At 36.7% G+C, this 15,387-nt stretch overlaps 3 protein-coding genes across 3 annotated transcripts; all 3 read right to left on the bottom strand.

The window, feature by feature from the left end:
• Positions 1–1,035: 1,035 nt before the first annotated feature.
• Positions 1,036–2,891, bottom strand: LOC110704969. Its single transcript, XM_021882779.1, has one exon. It carries the CDS (start codon positions 2,536–2,538, stop codon positions 1,267–1,269), a length of 1,272 nt encoding a protein of 423 aa, XP_021738471.1. The 5' UTR covers positions 2,539–2,891; the 3' UTR covers positions 1,036–1,266.
• A 4,942-nt stretch (positions 2,892–7,833) lies between these two features.
• On the bottom strand, positions 7,834–8,982 carry LOC110704970. The gene has a single exon (XM_021882780.1). It carries the CDS (start codon positions 8,956–8,958, stop codon positions 7,834–7,836), a length of 1,125 nt encoding a protein of 374 aa, XP_021738472.1. The 5' UTR covers positions 8,959–8,982.
• A 1,504-nt stretch (positions 8,983–10,486) lies between these two features.
• Positions 10,487–15,183, bottom strand: LOC110704971 (nodulation protein H-like). The gene is made up of 6 exons (XM_021882781.1): positions 14,484–15,183; positions 13,714–13,946; positions 13,369–13,627; positions 11,218–11,397; positions 10,972–11,127; positions 10,487–10,870 (listed from the first exon to the last, which is right to left on the bottom strand). Exons 1-6 carry the CDS (start codon positions 14,511–14,513, stop codon positions 10,697–10,699), a joined length of 1,032 nt encoding a protein of 343 aa, XP_021738473.1. The 5' UTR covers positions 14,514–15,183; the 3' UTR covers positions 10,487–10,696.
• Between the last annotated feature and the right edge of the window lie 204 nt (positions 15,184–15,387).

The following is a 15,387-nucleotide window of genomic DNA, read 5'->3' as shown; positions in this document are numbered from 1 at the left end:
TGTTTTGTATTGACAAAATGAATCTATTAAAGAACACTCGAGCTCTTTGGTACATCTATCCATATTTCCAATGTCGCCCATAAAATTCCTCCATCATATACATAGTACTCCACGGTAATTATAGAACACTATACATGATGCCAATTATAAAACATTATTGGAATGCATTGAAGTTGTAGAGCCTCATTCACAGTAAAAAGACAGCATTATTGAAGTTACCATCATAGACTTAACTGGTGATAATTGATGACAAGCGTTCTTAAAAGCAATGAATGAACAAATTCATACAATCAAACTTTTGTTGCATTGACTTATTGTACTGATTTTGTAAACAGCTATTATTACACATTATGGTGGGTGAATTATACCATATACTTCCAACTTTTTACTCCCTTTGCGTAAATTTTTTCCACCCCAAAAACAAAGGGGTCAAAAGAAGAAAGCAAACTAAATGATTACTAAATCTTTTGGGGGTCTAATCTTGGCTTTTTGTTTGAAAAAATCAGGCTTGTTTTTTGCTTTTTTTTTTTGACATTGATGCACTACGTTGCAAATTTGCTTGGATTGCGGCCTAGCGGGTGGCACCGTCCTGTCTCCAGCGCCCAAACTTTCCGTACAATTTGCACGTCGTCCTAGTGCATCGATGTAACTTGTACACCGGTATGAATCGCTTTGATCTCCTAGGGGTCCTAGACATGATACCCCATCGACCACCTTGGGATAGAGACATGGTGTGGGGCTAGTATGGACCACAACCACCCCTGTACTTGACCGATTTAAAGCAAAAAAGAAAAAGTAGGATCCGTTTTGATCTCCACAATGCTAATATTTCTTTATCTTTCAAGATTCTACCCAATTTCTTTACGGGGTTGAATTATTAATACTGCTTATTAAGGGTATATAGGACATTTTGTCTCCTGTTAGATGCGTAAATAGGTTGGTTCATCTTATCAATTCTATATTCAATGAAATCTGAAATTGAATGTTCAAAGCAATCAAGATCATAGTTTTAAATTTTGGATAAGCCTTAACTGTCTGTCTTTCATATATTCTTGCTTAGAAATGTAATCTATGATTAATCAACATGTACGTACCAAAAAAAATCTATTTTTATGAATAAATGTAATAAACAAACTTTTGAGTAACAAAGTTGGACTAGAAATTGATTATTTCACGCCAAAACAACGAACAATTTTCGGATGCTATAGATACAGAACAGTATAGCCAAATTACAGATTAATCAAAGAAAACATAAAATGAAATAATTCATGAAAGAGTAGTAGAAGAAGAGGAAGGAAAAGTGTAGGAAAATTGAGGAAGGATTGGACTAAAACCCAAACAAGCCAATAGACCATGTTTGTAAGGAAGACTAGTCTTTTTCTTCATCTCTTCTGAGACAGCTTTATTGGTAGTGTAGTGCATTTCATGAGCAGATGCCGCCTGCCCTCTTCGCTTTGATACTGATCCTGATTCAGAAACAGAACCGGAACCAGAACCAGAACCCGAGCCTGTGAATGATGATCTGACACTCCATCTCTTGGAAAAGGATTGAGTATCCTTGTAATGCCCTTCAGATGCACTTCTGAAAAGAAACAAGTCTTTTAACCTCCATTTCTTGGAAGAAGTATTAGTACCTCTTCCTAGAAACCTGTTTGAATTGCTGTTTTCGTTCGAATACTGATGTTCCTGTAACTGTTGTTCATGAAGCAGAGCAAATTCAGACACCCTTAAAGGAGACAGTGACCTGCTGATGCCTTTCCTGCTGCTGTTACTTCCTCTTTTATTCATATTTGTATTTGCAGTCGTAATCGATTTAACTCTGCCTCTACCTCTGCCTCTATCTTGAACACTGTCATCGTCATTAGTGGCAGCAGTAGCAGCAGCAGAAGAATCCCATTTCTTACTGCTGCGAATAGCAGCCTCAAACGGATCCTCATCTGACCCCTTTCTCCTATGTTTAGGTGACACATTAAGCGCGTCCTTAAACTTAGACATAGCTGATTTTGGAGATCTAGGAGAATGATTTTCTGAACTGATCTTACTGTCATTACTGATCTGCAGGCTAGGAGGAGGCTTCAGCTTCAACGGCCGAATTTTACCGCCATCAAAAAGTTCATCAGCAGAAGACAAAGAAGGCCTAACCATCATATCCAACTGCCCACTGAAATCAAACTCGAACTCTTCCTTTTCATGCTCCATCACTTGTTCATGCTGCTGATTATCTTCTTTGCTGTAACTTACACCAGTACTTTTCGCAACTCCCGGCTTAAGCTCCCAATCAAAAGGCACAGCCGCGGAATGATCATGCTTCAGTAGCGCGATATCCTCAGCTGAATAATCATCATATACATCAGAAAACATAGATTGATGATTATAAGACCGGGGACTGGTGGGAGCGCTGTAGAAGAAGAAGTCGAGCTGAGGCCGAGGGCGGCGAGGGCTGGAAGCAGCACTCATGTATGGAGTTGAGCAGTTGCTGTTCATATGATCAACTGCAGCAGGTAAATTGTTTTCTGCTGTCAAAACTCTCATCTCCATTTTTTCCTTAACCCACACTTTCTTTTGGTTGGTTTTTTTTGCTACTAATATAGAAGTATGTTTTTAAAGTTGAAATATAACACTAAGATTTTATTGTATATTTTAATTTTCTGCTTTTTAATTTATTTTTTTGGGTTTGATAAATATAGTTGGTGAACTAAAGATAGTATGTTTTTGGAGGCTGATTGATAAAATTGACCAAGGAAAACAGAGGAAGCTAGCTAGAAATGAAGTTTGGTTATATATTTTTGGGCTTTATTTTAGGCCGCCTTTTGTATAAAAGTTGTTAGTTTATTTGATTTTAGACATGCACCATTTTAGTACCTTTCATATATAAATCAATATGATCCACAATTTTTTATATTTTAGTTAAATAATTTATTTATATTCTTTTTTAACTAATCATATTATAATGTTGATTTATATGAAGCTGTCATGATTGAGCATGGAAGGATTTGCATGAATTTTCTTAGTTTTGTGTTTTTGTCTTTATATTTGTTTTAAAGTTGTTGGCTAATATGTGGAGTTGTGGACCATTATTACTTATTCACTCATCGTAGTTTATACAAGTATATTTGTAAAGTTTTCCTCAAAAAAAAGTATAATTGTAAAGCTGTAAAGTGTACTCCCTTAACTACTTAAGGTCTTGAGGAAGTGAAAGTAAAATTCTTCCAGTAATTGTAGAATTTTACTTTGGTAAAAAGGCCCAAGTTTTTTTTTTTCTTTTTCTTTTTTTTTGGATAAGGAGAAAGATTGTGACAATACTTAGGGTCTGTTCTCTTACGTTGAAATTCAGTTCAGTTCAGCTCCGCTCCTAATTTCCTTCTCTTATAAAATATTCATTTCACTTCAGTTCAGTCAATGAGAACAAGCCCTTAATCCTCACGGTTTTTTTGGTCCGGTATTTGCAGGTCATACACTTTAAAAGTGAAGGTGAAGGGCAAGGGATCCCCATCCTCAAAGTGTCTCTAGTGGGGATTGAATTCCCAACTTCAAAGTTGGAAGGTTTGGTGTGAAAAGGCCTAAGTTAGCATTAGCAATCGTAATACAGTACAAGCTATAAAACATCTACAATGATTATAAAAAAAAATACGACATTTACAATGATTATTAATGTCATTGGCAGATATAAAAACACAACATTTGAAGAACTTGCGCAATACTCCATAAATATTAGTAGATATAAAATCATAAATAAAATGTAAATGTGTTTATTTCCTAAGCCTCCTTCAATCCTCTTCAAATCGATCATACCACCCATAAAACTTAATTTCAAACTTTCTATTCTATAGTAACAAGACTTGGTTTACACATAAAAGCTTGAGAAACACAAGTAACCCCATCGAATTCGATTTTCTTAGATGTATTGTCCTTGCTATCATACCACAATAAACACCTCGTTATTGCACACGAATTCTTCAACATCAAAAATTTCGAGTTAGATTCTCTACTGTGTGCCAAGGGAATATGTTGTAATAACGGGTTACCATGATTTAAATGCGAAACACTAAATAACTTCACCCAACTCCCTTTATTTCCATACTCCTTCATAACGCACAAATCAACTGATTCTATATTCGTCACCATTAGACTCAAACAACCATCGAGAACCCCTAAAACTGGATCAGTCCTAATACCACACCATTTGTATTCAGGTAATGGTACGCCATCCTCCTCTGTTAAATCGTGTAAAACCTCAAAGTTTGAATTTCATTGATTACTCTCATCCAAATATATAATACAATATATTCCCTAATTTGATAGAATTAGGAAACTACCTAAAATATATTCACAAGATATTCTAGCCATAAAAATAGGGAATAAAATATATCCTATGATATTATCAAAATATATCCCTCAATACCCCCCCTCAAGTTGGAGCATGAGGATTGTAAATGCCCAACTTGGAAAGAAGATGATCAAACTGAGACTTCCCAAGCGCCTTAGTGAAAATATCTGCAAGTTGCTCCTTAGTGGAAATATAGGAAGGAGCAATTAAGCCCTCTGTAATAGCATCACGAACAATATGACAATCAATCTCAATGTACTTTGTTCGTTCATGGAAAACTGGATTTCTAGCAATATGTAACGCAGATTGATTATCACAAAACAACTTGATCGCCTTAGGGTGTTGAACACCTAAACTCAAAAGCAAAGCCTTCAACCATTTCAACTCATGTGTGGTTGCAGCCATGCAACGATACTCTGCCTCAGAAGAGGAAAAAGAGACCGTGGGTTGCTTCTTGGTCATCCACGAAATAGGAGATTTACCAAGAAAAACTAGCCAACCAGTCAACGAACGACGAGTGAGAGGACACGCCACCCAATCTGAATCACACCAACCCTGCAAAGTCAGGTCACTGTCTGCACTCAACAAAATACCTTGTCCCGGGGTACCTTTTAAATAACGAACCACATTGAGAGCTGCTTCCCAATGCTCAATCCGAGGTTCGTGCATAAACTGTGAAAGAATATGAACCGAATAAGCCAAGTCTGGCCTAGTCACCGAGAGATAAATCAACCGCCCCACTAGTCTACGATAAGACTCAGGATTCCCAAGTAAATCACCACTAGCAAGACTAAGCTTGTGGTTTTTCTCAATTGGAAAACCACTTGGTTTTGCACCTAATAAACCCGCTTCAGAAATAATATCTAAGGTGTATTTTCGTTGACACAAAAACAAACCTGCTTTACTACGAGCAACCTCAATACCCAAAAAATATTTCAAAGGACCAAGGTCCTTCATTTTGAAACAATCACCAAGATAAGCCTTGAAAACAGTCAATGCAGCGGAATCATTCCCAGAAACAATAAGATCATCAACATAGACTAAGACATTAATCTGAACTTTGCCTTTAGTGTATGTAAAAAGAGAGTAATCAGAATAAGATTGAATAAAACCGTACCCTTTTAGAGCCGTAGTGAGTTTAGCAAACCAACATCTCGGAGCTTGTTTCAACCCATACAAAGACTTTCTCAAACGACACACCAAGCTCGGATCCGAGCTCTCAAAACCCGGAGGCAATTTCATGTACACCTCCTCTTCTAGATCACCATGTAGAAACGCATTATGAACATTCATCTGTTGAAGCTCCCAGTTTTTTGCAATTGCTATAGCAAGAAAAGCACGAACAGTAGTCATTTTCGCAACCGGAGCAAAGGTCTCACTATAATCAATGCCTTCTTGTTGATGATTACCGAAGACAACCAAACGAGACTTGAGACGTTCAATATCACCATTAGACAAAAATTTTGTCTTGTACACCCATTGGCTACCTAAAGCTTTCTTACCAGGAGGAAGATGCTCTAGCGTCCAAGTCCCATTATCTTCCAAAGCCTCTATCTCCTCTTGCATCGAACGTCGCCAACCTTCTGATTTCATGGCCTCCTTAAAAGATTTTGGTTCCTTTTCCTGAACCACTGCCGCAAGAAATTTTCGATAGTTTACAGAAAACATGTCACAATTTATATAGTGTGCTAAAGGATAAAGCGTACCTGAAGGAGTGTTGGATGACAGAGAGGACGGAGACGGATTATTAGCAAAAACGGAGTGAGTCACATAGTCACGGAGTTTAACCGAAGTATATTTTTCTCGATGCCCTTTACCCAAGGGTTGATGCTCATTGCTCTGCCCTGTGTCCAGCTGCTGCTGCTGTGAAACAGGAGCTGCCTCGGCCCCCTCGTGGTCAGTGGCAGTGTGTCGCGGGGTGGCAGCGTGCTCTGCTGGCTGAAGCTGCGAAACAGACCCCTCCGCGGTGTGCTCTGCCTGGTCAGTGCGCTGCCCATGTGCAGTCTGCCTTGACTGGTCAGCAGCTTCTTGCTCGCTGGCAGCTATAGGCATGTCATGAGGTGGGCTGCCAGCATCTTCGTTCTGTGGGGAGGGATGCACAACGTCATACACACTACTCGCATCACCAATATTTACCTCACCATCATGATTATGCATTTCACCTTCATCGAATGCCACACACTCCATGAAATCCTCATGAATATCACTATTATCGAGTGAAGCCAACACAATATTAACATCATCCGGGGTTGCAAAGGGAAACACTTCCTCAATAAATTTCACATCCCGAGAAAATAAAAAAACTTTTGACTCAAGATCATAAACTCTCCATCCTTTCTTCCCAAAGGGATATCCCACAAAAACACATTTCCTACTTCGACTTGCAAACTTATCTCCAGTATTTTTCTGATTATGCTCAAAACATAAACAACCAAAGGTGCGGATAGCATCAAAAGAAGGAGGTTTATGAAAAAGAATTTCGAAGGGAGTTTTATTTTGGAGCAAGGGTGAAGGTGTACGATTAATAAGATGTGCAGCGGCAAGAACACACTCCCCCCAAAAATAAATTGGTAAATTGGCTTGAAATCTCAAAGCTCTCCCAACATTAAGAATATGTTTATGTTTTCGCTCAACCCTCCCATTTTGTTGTGGAGTTCCGACACAAGAAGTTTGGAAAATTATTCCAGAAGCAACAAAATAATCATGCAAGCAATTAAACTCAGTACCATTGTCACTTTGCACAATCTTAATGGTTTGAGAAAATTGTCTGTCAACCATGGCAACAAAGGCCAAAAACATTCTAAAAACCTCAGTTTTATCAACCAACAAATAAATCCAAACAGCTCGAGAATAATCATCAACTATAATAAAAAAATAACGAGCTCCACACGACGAAACATGTCGATATGGACCCCACAAATCACAATGTATTTTCTCAAAAATTCTAGAAGCTCGATTATCACTAAGAGGAAATTTTTCTTTAGGATGTTTAGCACGCATACATACTTCACACCCCTTATTTAGACAATCTTTATTACTACTAACATGAGGAAGTAACTTAACTACTTTCTCGGAAGGATGACCCATTCGACGATGCCACAACTCCAAATTTGAGGTTGCTTCACCAACTCCAACATGATGCACCAAATCCGAATTGCTAAAATAATATAATCCGTCTCTTCTAGCTCCCATTCCAATCAGCTCCTTCGTTTGGTCCTGAATAACACACATAAAAGGGTTAAATTGGACAGTGCAATTAAGCTCATCGGCAAGTTGAGATACAGAGATACGATTACAGCTTAAATGAGGAACATAAAGAACCCTCGTAAGAGTAATTTTGTTCGACAAATGAACCGACCCAATCAAAGAGGCCACAACAGTGTCACCGTTAGGTAAACCAACCGGACATTCAAAATTTTTAGAATCAATCAACCAAGACTTTTCTCCAGTAACATGATGAGTTGCTCCGGTATCTATAATCCAGGAAGAAACATCAAACTTACCGTTCAAGCGATTATCAGGAACATTGGAGTTACCAAACAGACCCGTGATAGCCTTCCATTGTTCACTAGAGAACACTCCTCCTTGAGAAGATGTATTGGAACCTGAAACAGCATTGGCCCGCACTGGACCTTGGCCTCGACCACTCGCATATTTCCCCCCCTGGCTGTCATCCTTCGGAGGGGGTCTTCCGTGAAGGTTAAAACACTTTGCCTCAATATGACCTCGTTTCTTGCAATAGTTGCAAGTTTTTTCTGACCAGCAACGTGAGGCCTCATGACCCAATTTCTTGCATTTAAAAAACACACTGAACCTTGCCCCTCCCGAGCTGCCTTACCACGATCAGAAGGCTGCTGCTCATAGCCTCGACCTGCTGCTGCATGGACAGCAAAGCCAACCGCCTCAGTAGACGTTTGTTCTTGCTCTAGCTTTGCTGCTCGTACCCGTTCCTCCTGCACTGCTAACTGATATGCACGATCCAAACTAGGAAGGGGATCTTGAGACAAAATATTGGACCATAAAGATGCATAAAAGTCAGGATACAATCCCATCAAAAAATCATGTAATTTCGATTTTTCACGCCTAGCTTCATCTAATTGGCCAGCAATACACTTTGAACAACAAGAACAAGAAAGTAAGGGCTCATGATGATCTAACTCTTGCCATAAAGAATGTAATTTGCCATAATACACTGAGACAGACATACTACGGGATTGTTCGCACTTAGCAATCGAGGAACGTAATTGTTGAATTCTAGGGCCATTAGTTTGAGCAAATCGTTTCTTAAGATGTTCCCACAGTGATTTAGCCTCACGAAATTTAGAAAGAGAAGATCGTACCTCTGGGTCAATAATATTGGTAATCCAAGAAATCAACATCGCATTGAGAGCCGTCCAATCTGACTGCGTACATGGTGAAATAGGGGCATTAATAGAACCATCCAAGAACACAAATTTGCGCCTAGCTTCCAATGCGGTTTGCACATCAGCAGCCCAATCATCATAGTTGTCAGATTTCAATCGAGTAGGGGTTATAAAATCCCCGGGCCGATCTTGAGAACCAAGGTAAAAGGGGGAATTGGGTTTAATTTCAGGAGGCGGTGGTGGCGGAGGAACATCATCTCCGGCCATATTTGAGAATTATTAGGAAAAAAAAACGAAAGAAACTTAACCTGCTATTGATACCATGTTAAATCGTGTAAAACCTCAAAGCTTGAATTTCATTGATTACTCTCATCCAAATATATAATACAATATATTCCCTAATTTGATAGAATTAGGAAACTACCTAAAATATATTCACAAGATATTCTAGCCATAAAAATAGGGAATAAAATATATCCTATGATATTATCAAAATATATCCCTCAATATCCTCCCATTGCTCACAACGTAGATTAAAACAATGAATTCGAATATTATTATCTTTCAAACTCGAAAACAACCAATGGAGTAAATGATTATTACTATTGACGAGAATACCAGGTTTGGAACCACAAAACCTTCCTAAATCTTCAAGCCTCGTTTTTTGTACCACGTCTCTCCATGAATCAGCCTTCAAACTATAAATCGTAACAAATTTAGAATATAGTATAACAATCTTATAATCCTTGTTCTCGTGATCATATCCGAATCCGAATGTAAGGGAGAAAGAATCATAGGGATAAAATATATCATGGTAACTTTGAGTATATGGATTTAATAACCTAATATCGGTTAAACAAAGTAAGCCATAACACGATCCAACAAAAAATCGTGAACAAGTCGGAGGCAATGGTAGTTTGATGGCGGAAGATTTCGGGGTGTCCGAGTCGAACAAGTAGAGATCATTGTCGAAACCTTTGATGATGAGTAAATTGTGAGAGTGATTGAGTTGAGGGTCTATGAATTTGTAATTAGAAATAACGGTGTTAAATGATTTCGAAACACACTTGAAACGAATAAGAGATTTTGTAGGCAATTTGAGGAGTATTTCTGTGAACATTATGTCCATGGGAATTTTGGTAGCCATGATAGGAATTTCTAGGATTTTTGTTTTTCAATTTTTGTTAGATTGTATAAAATTCTTTAATATTTATAAGGATAAAACTCTAAGATAGAGTAGTCCTAACTCTATGGGAAATTTGTTATGATGAGATAATATTTACAAAGATAAAATAAAATTTCCTATTTTACATTATTCTATATCATAGATTCGTACCTATAATTGTAGCAAGAGGAGGTTTTAATCTAAGAGAATATATCGAAATTCCAAAAATAAATAATTTTCGATACCACCACCTCTCCCTCGATGGTCACAAAACTTTTTTTTTTTTTTAATTTTTTTTTTTTTGGTTCCACCCGATTTACTCTTTGGGCTAATTTGGATTTGGGGATCAATCTAGGTGATTAGGTTCCAATCCCCTCTCAATTGTTGTTACGGGGTAGCAAAACACCAAATATTATACATTGATCAACTTAAAAAGTCGAATAATTGCATATTTTCTCTTTTGTGCAATAAAAGGTGCAAATCACTCAAATCATGGGAAGTATTTATTTCATAACACATTAAATGTCTATTGATAAAAACACTCTCCTTTCTCACCAGTTACCACCAAATCTAGTCATTTAACCGACCAACAACACAAACAAAAAGCAGTGAGAACAGCAAGACGAAACAGAATGCCAAAACTTGTGTTCCATTAAAGTGGATCTACCAAGAGAAAAGAATAAATGAATCATTAAATTAGAGTCAAGCAGCTGCAAATTTCTGATGACCAAATTTTCTGCTACCAAAATTGTCGCCCCCCATGCCGACATTGCAATGAACTATGAAGGGGAAGAAATGAGATTAAAAACTGAAGCTATATACATTTGTAAATGCAGAAGTCTACAATCTATAATCAGCATGTAGGAACCCTTCAAACTCGGTCCCGTTAAGAGTCCTTTGAACATCATCCCAGTTCGCGACCTGTTCTGACAAGGATCCCTTGTGTATCTTCACTTGTCTACTAGTTAGATTAGTTCTAGGGACCCTTAGAAAGTCCTGAACGTCTAATAATTTCTGCAAGGGAAATTGATAAGAAAGAAATATTACTTATGTTTGATTTCAAACATGAACATTGAACCAAAACCTTTCTGGGGTAATAGTCCTAGAAGACTTACAGTGCGGTTATTCACTACATCCTCATAGTAGAGCAATGTGTGTCTGGTGCTATTAAAGTACTCTAACGCTTTGGCTGCCATCTGTTGGACTTTCTTAAGCTCTGGTATCAAAGTTGTGGCATTTACGTAAGGTTTGTAGCTTGCAAGTATCTCAGCCTGCAACAGATAGCCGTGCAAACCAATAAACATCTATCTACAAAAGTTACCAAAGCTGTCTGTGCGAACAGAGGAATTGGAAAACCATACCTCATGGGGAGAGTGGACATGGGATTTATGTGTCCCATTTAACAGCTTAAAATCACGGTCATATGTATTTGCAAGAATTGATACCATTCGCCGCAAGAGATTTCTTCTGAAGAGAAAAATTACAGAAACACCTTTTTTGGTGAAATAATCAACTATATCTTCATGATGCTGCATTAATCCCTGCATACATATCATCTCCATAAGTTTATAGGTTTTGCAGACAGAAATTTACACAAAAGATTTAAGCAAAGGAAAAGCAGCTGCCTATTTCCTGCCAATAAAAGTTCTAATCTGTACCCAGAAAAATCCAACAAACGCAAAATAAAGCTATATAAAAGTAATCCTTCCCCAGTATGTTTTGATTTGTAGATATTCAAGCAATAAAGCATGTACTGTACAAGGCATGCACAAGAATTTTTCACTAACATCCCAGAAAAATCAACAGCCAAAAAAATAAGTAGCTTCAGAGAGCGAGTCCAAATGCAGCACGTAAAGCTGCCAATCTGGAAATCACAGCCTGCAAAAGTCTACTTCTACACAATTAAGGAAAAGCATCTTCTTAAAAACACTAAATTATCAGCAAAATTATAGACAATAAAGACACAATACTTTGCACAAAACAAAATTTGCCATTCTAGACCTAATGGCAAACATACACTAAGAGATATCCCAATTCTGTCGTCTTCCAGAAGACCATAAGTTTTCCCCACATGAGGCAAGAATTGCATCTGATAATGGACGAAGTCCAAATCACAAACAATTTTCCATTTGTGGTGACATGTAATACTCCATTTGCTCAGTGCTACCTTACCAATATCAGATTTCTTATAAACAAGTTCCTTAGTGGCTGAAATATTAACAAAAACAGTGAACAGAATGGAGGGTTTCTACTTTCTAGCAATCCCCTTTTCCTTCATCCAATTGGTTTGTTAATAGCTACACAAGCAACAATAACCCTTTAACTGCCAAAATTGTATGTATAAATTGACCAAAATTTACTTTTTACAGCTCACGGTTCAACTAACAAAAACAAAAGGTTAGCTTGGGTACAGGATACATTGCAGGGTTTGGCATTTTATACTGTTCACAAAGAAATTCCTGGCAGTCTATTTCTACAAAGCACTAGTGCACTACCATATTTATTGTGGTAAAATAAGCCAGTGAGGATTCCTTATCTTTACAAACAATGATGAAATTCTCAAACACTCATTAATCATTATTCATCGACAACAATATCAACAGGCACTATGATAAAGTAACATGGAATAAATGGCCACAGCCTAAAAGGACAGGGGACAGCCCTCCACACCCTTCACCCCCACCCTCCTAATATCCACAATTCACTTAATAGGCAACCAAGGGCAGCAAAACAATCATGGCAAAATGGCAAACCTGCTAACATCCTGATCACTAACAGAGGCAAAAGCTCAGGGATTAAATTTGCAAACTTGTTGCTTCATGACACATTTTAGCAGCTTCCAAAGAAATTGACATAGAGTATTAGTTATATCAAGAATGGGGTTGGATATTAAACGCATGAACTTGCCCATACCATATTTCAGTTGTTTGGTTGTAACAATACAGCCTATTCTTGTCATTGCCAGTGGTGGGAACATTAGTAGATAAAGATACAGCCTACACACGTCAATGACAGTGGTGCTAACAGAAATGAACATGATTTCAAGCTGTTACATTGGGGACGGGGGAGAATGTTCCACTTAACAGATTTCCTTAGTAGAATATCATACTGAAAGAATAAAGACAAAGCTGGTAGACAACCATATTTGATACTGAAAGTATCCACATCGAATCATCAACATCTAATGATCTAAGCTTCAAGGTGAATATTTAGTCCCTGGCAAGTTCAACTTACCAATCCAGAATATCAGTCACAATATACAGTTCTAAGTGCAAGATGACCTTTTTTATTATGACCTGAAATGCAAGATAATTAGAAAGTTTTGATGAAACTTATATATTTTAGTTATATGTTCACATAAATTAACTTCGTTTTTCTCAGAATGATAGATACTTGAATGTAGCAATGCAGATAGGTGAAGCAGATTCACATTGGGATGTTCAATTGTCAAATGATCAAGAATTACATCCACTAAACATGAAAACAGCGAGTACTAAATAAAATACACTCACTTGATTTAGCATCCATTTCAAGCCAACTGCAGCAGTACACTCATTCTTAGAAGCACTACTAAACCAATCCAAGTTGTAAAGTTTGTCAAGAGTCTCCACAATAGTCGAAGCATTAGCTCTCCGAACTTTTACAGAGAATATCTCCCCATTTGAGCTCACATTCATGTGACTATTCAGCAAGGTCTCAAACCAACCACTACCTGATCTTTGAGTTGACAATATAGCAAAGTACCGGACCGGATGGCATGCACATTCCGCCCTGATAACAGACTAGCATATAAGTCAGACTGAAAATCCACAATGAATCATTTCTTGCAACAAAAAACACAGAACAATGGTATATACCTGCTATAAGTAACAGGTTTAGGGTAATGCACATAAGGAACCTCCCAATCTTCAAGATCAGGCCTAGGACACGGCCGATCACTCACTTGAACGTTTAAAAACCCGGTGGTAGTAATCGTACTAACACTAAACTGCTTGAGACAGACAAAACAAATGTAGATTCCACATACCATAGCAAACACTAATACAATCAACCTCAACAGCAGTGGAGACTTTCTGTGCACCAAAATCTCCTGTAATTTTAAAAGACACCCAAATGTTACTCATCAAAATCTCCTGTTCTTTTAAAAGATACCCAAATGTTACTCATAAAAACCCAATTAATTTACTTGATTTACCTTCCTACATACTATAATTACATACTCCGTTTGTCCGGAATTAATTGTCACGTTGATAGACTAAATTGAACTACTAATATAACAACTAAATCCAAATAAACCCCAGATTTGATTCATATAATTACAAAATAAAGGAAAGTTGAATTCTTTAGAATAAAAACTAAATTAAAGATTTCATGAATCTAATAAAAATGTATAGTACAAACAAAACAAAGATCTGGGTTCTTCAGGTGTGCTGTTTGCATGCCTTAATAAATTTTTTTATATATTTATTTATGTATAAATGCATGTTTTATTATAAATACATACTTAAATCACAAAAAACAAATAAAAATAGTCATTTTACAACTAAAATTACAAGATTCAGCAATAAATATAATTTATCAACCCCAAATAAAAACAAGAAAAAAAAATGATAAAAATCAAGCAAACCTTGAAAGAAAGAAGAGAATCATCAGCCATTGTTGTTGAAGAAGATGATGAATGAAGAGGAGAGAGAAAAGCGGTGAAAAAGCACCGCGCATCTCAAAGAAAGCTCAGATTTCTGTCAATTATAATACGATTTATAATTAAAAATTTCTGGGTTTATGGGAAATGTCATTAATTAAGCTCAAGTTCATAAAGAGAGATCTTAGAAATTGTGTAGGAGAGAGAGAGGAAGAGAGAGTGAGAAGAGGAAATCTTAAGCAACAAATTGGTCGGACCAATTCATAATCATAACACTTCTCACGATTTTAAAGCTTTTTTGCTTTTTATTTTTTTGGTTCAATTTTCTCTCTCCTAAAACCCCTCTCTTTGATTATGGCTGGAGCGATTATCGAGGTCACACCTCACACCTTGGGTCTACTCACTCCCAGTAATGCGACACCGTTTTACTTTTTTTTTTTTCAAATAAAGTCATTATGAACATGATAGTACAAGTTAACAAGTATTTTCTGCAAACAAAAAAAATAAAAAAATAAAATTATAAAAAAATACAAGTATGATATAAAAAAATACAAGTATGAAGTAACTTTAATTCATTTTTTTTTAACTTGTTTCATAAACTTTAAGTTCAAATTAGATCAGGTCATAAATATTTTCCTAAAAAGAAAAAAAAAACCACAGAAATGATAAGTACATATTAGATTAGAAGAAAATAATAATAAGTTCTAATATACTTTATCATTTTATATTCCTTTTTTATCGCTAAATAACTTTAATTTTGCAGTGTAAAATTATGAGAAGTATACATTAATAAAATATATACAATATTTACGAATATAACAAGATCCCACTTGATATATTTGTTCTTTATAGATTATCGTACACATAAGGTTGTCAATTCAGATAAGCA

The sequence above is a fragment of the Chenopodium quinoa genome, unplaced genomic scaffold, assembly GCF_001683475.1.
Source record: "Chenopodium quinoa cultivar QQ74 unplaced genomic scaffold, ASM168347v1, whole genome shotgun sequence".
Classification (NCBI taxonomy): Eukaryota; Viridiplantae; Streptophyta; class Magnoliopsida; order Caryophyllales; family Amaranthaceae; genus Chenopodium; species Chenopodium quinoa.
Note: the sequence above shows the minus strand (reverse complement) of the source record. Positions and strands in the feature narration are given on the sequence as shown.

What these genes read in the sequence shown, in the direction of transcription:
- LOC110704969 (XM_021882779.1), bottom strand. Translation starts at nt 2,538, where the DNA reads ATGGAGATGAGAGTTTTGACAGCAGAAAACAATTTACCTGCTGCAGTT.
- LOC110704971 (XM_021882781.1), bottom strand. Translation starts at nt 14,513, where the DNA reads ATGGCTGATGATTCTCTTCTTTCTTTCAAG. An exon ending in AAACCTGTTACTTATAGCAG is followed by an intron (nt 13,628 to 13,713) that starts GTATATACCATT and finishes GTCTGTTATCAG; the next exon opens with GGCGGAATGTGCATGCCATC. An exon ending in TGAAATGGATGCTAAATCAA is followed by an intron (nt 11,398 to 13,368) that starts GTGAGTGTATTT and finishes ATATGTATGCAG; the next exon opens with GGATTAATGCAGCATCATGA.
- LOC110704970 (XM_021882780.1), bottom strand. Translation starts at nt 8,958, where the DNA reads ATGGCCGGAGATGATGTTCCTCCGCCACCACCGCCTCCTGAAATTAAA.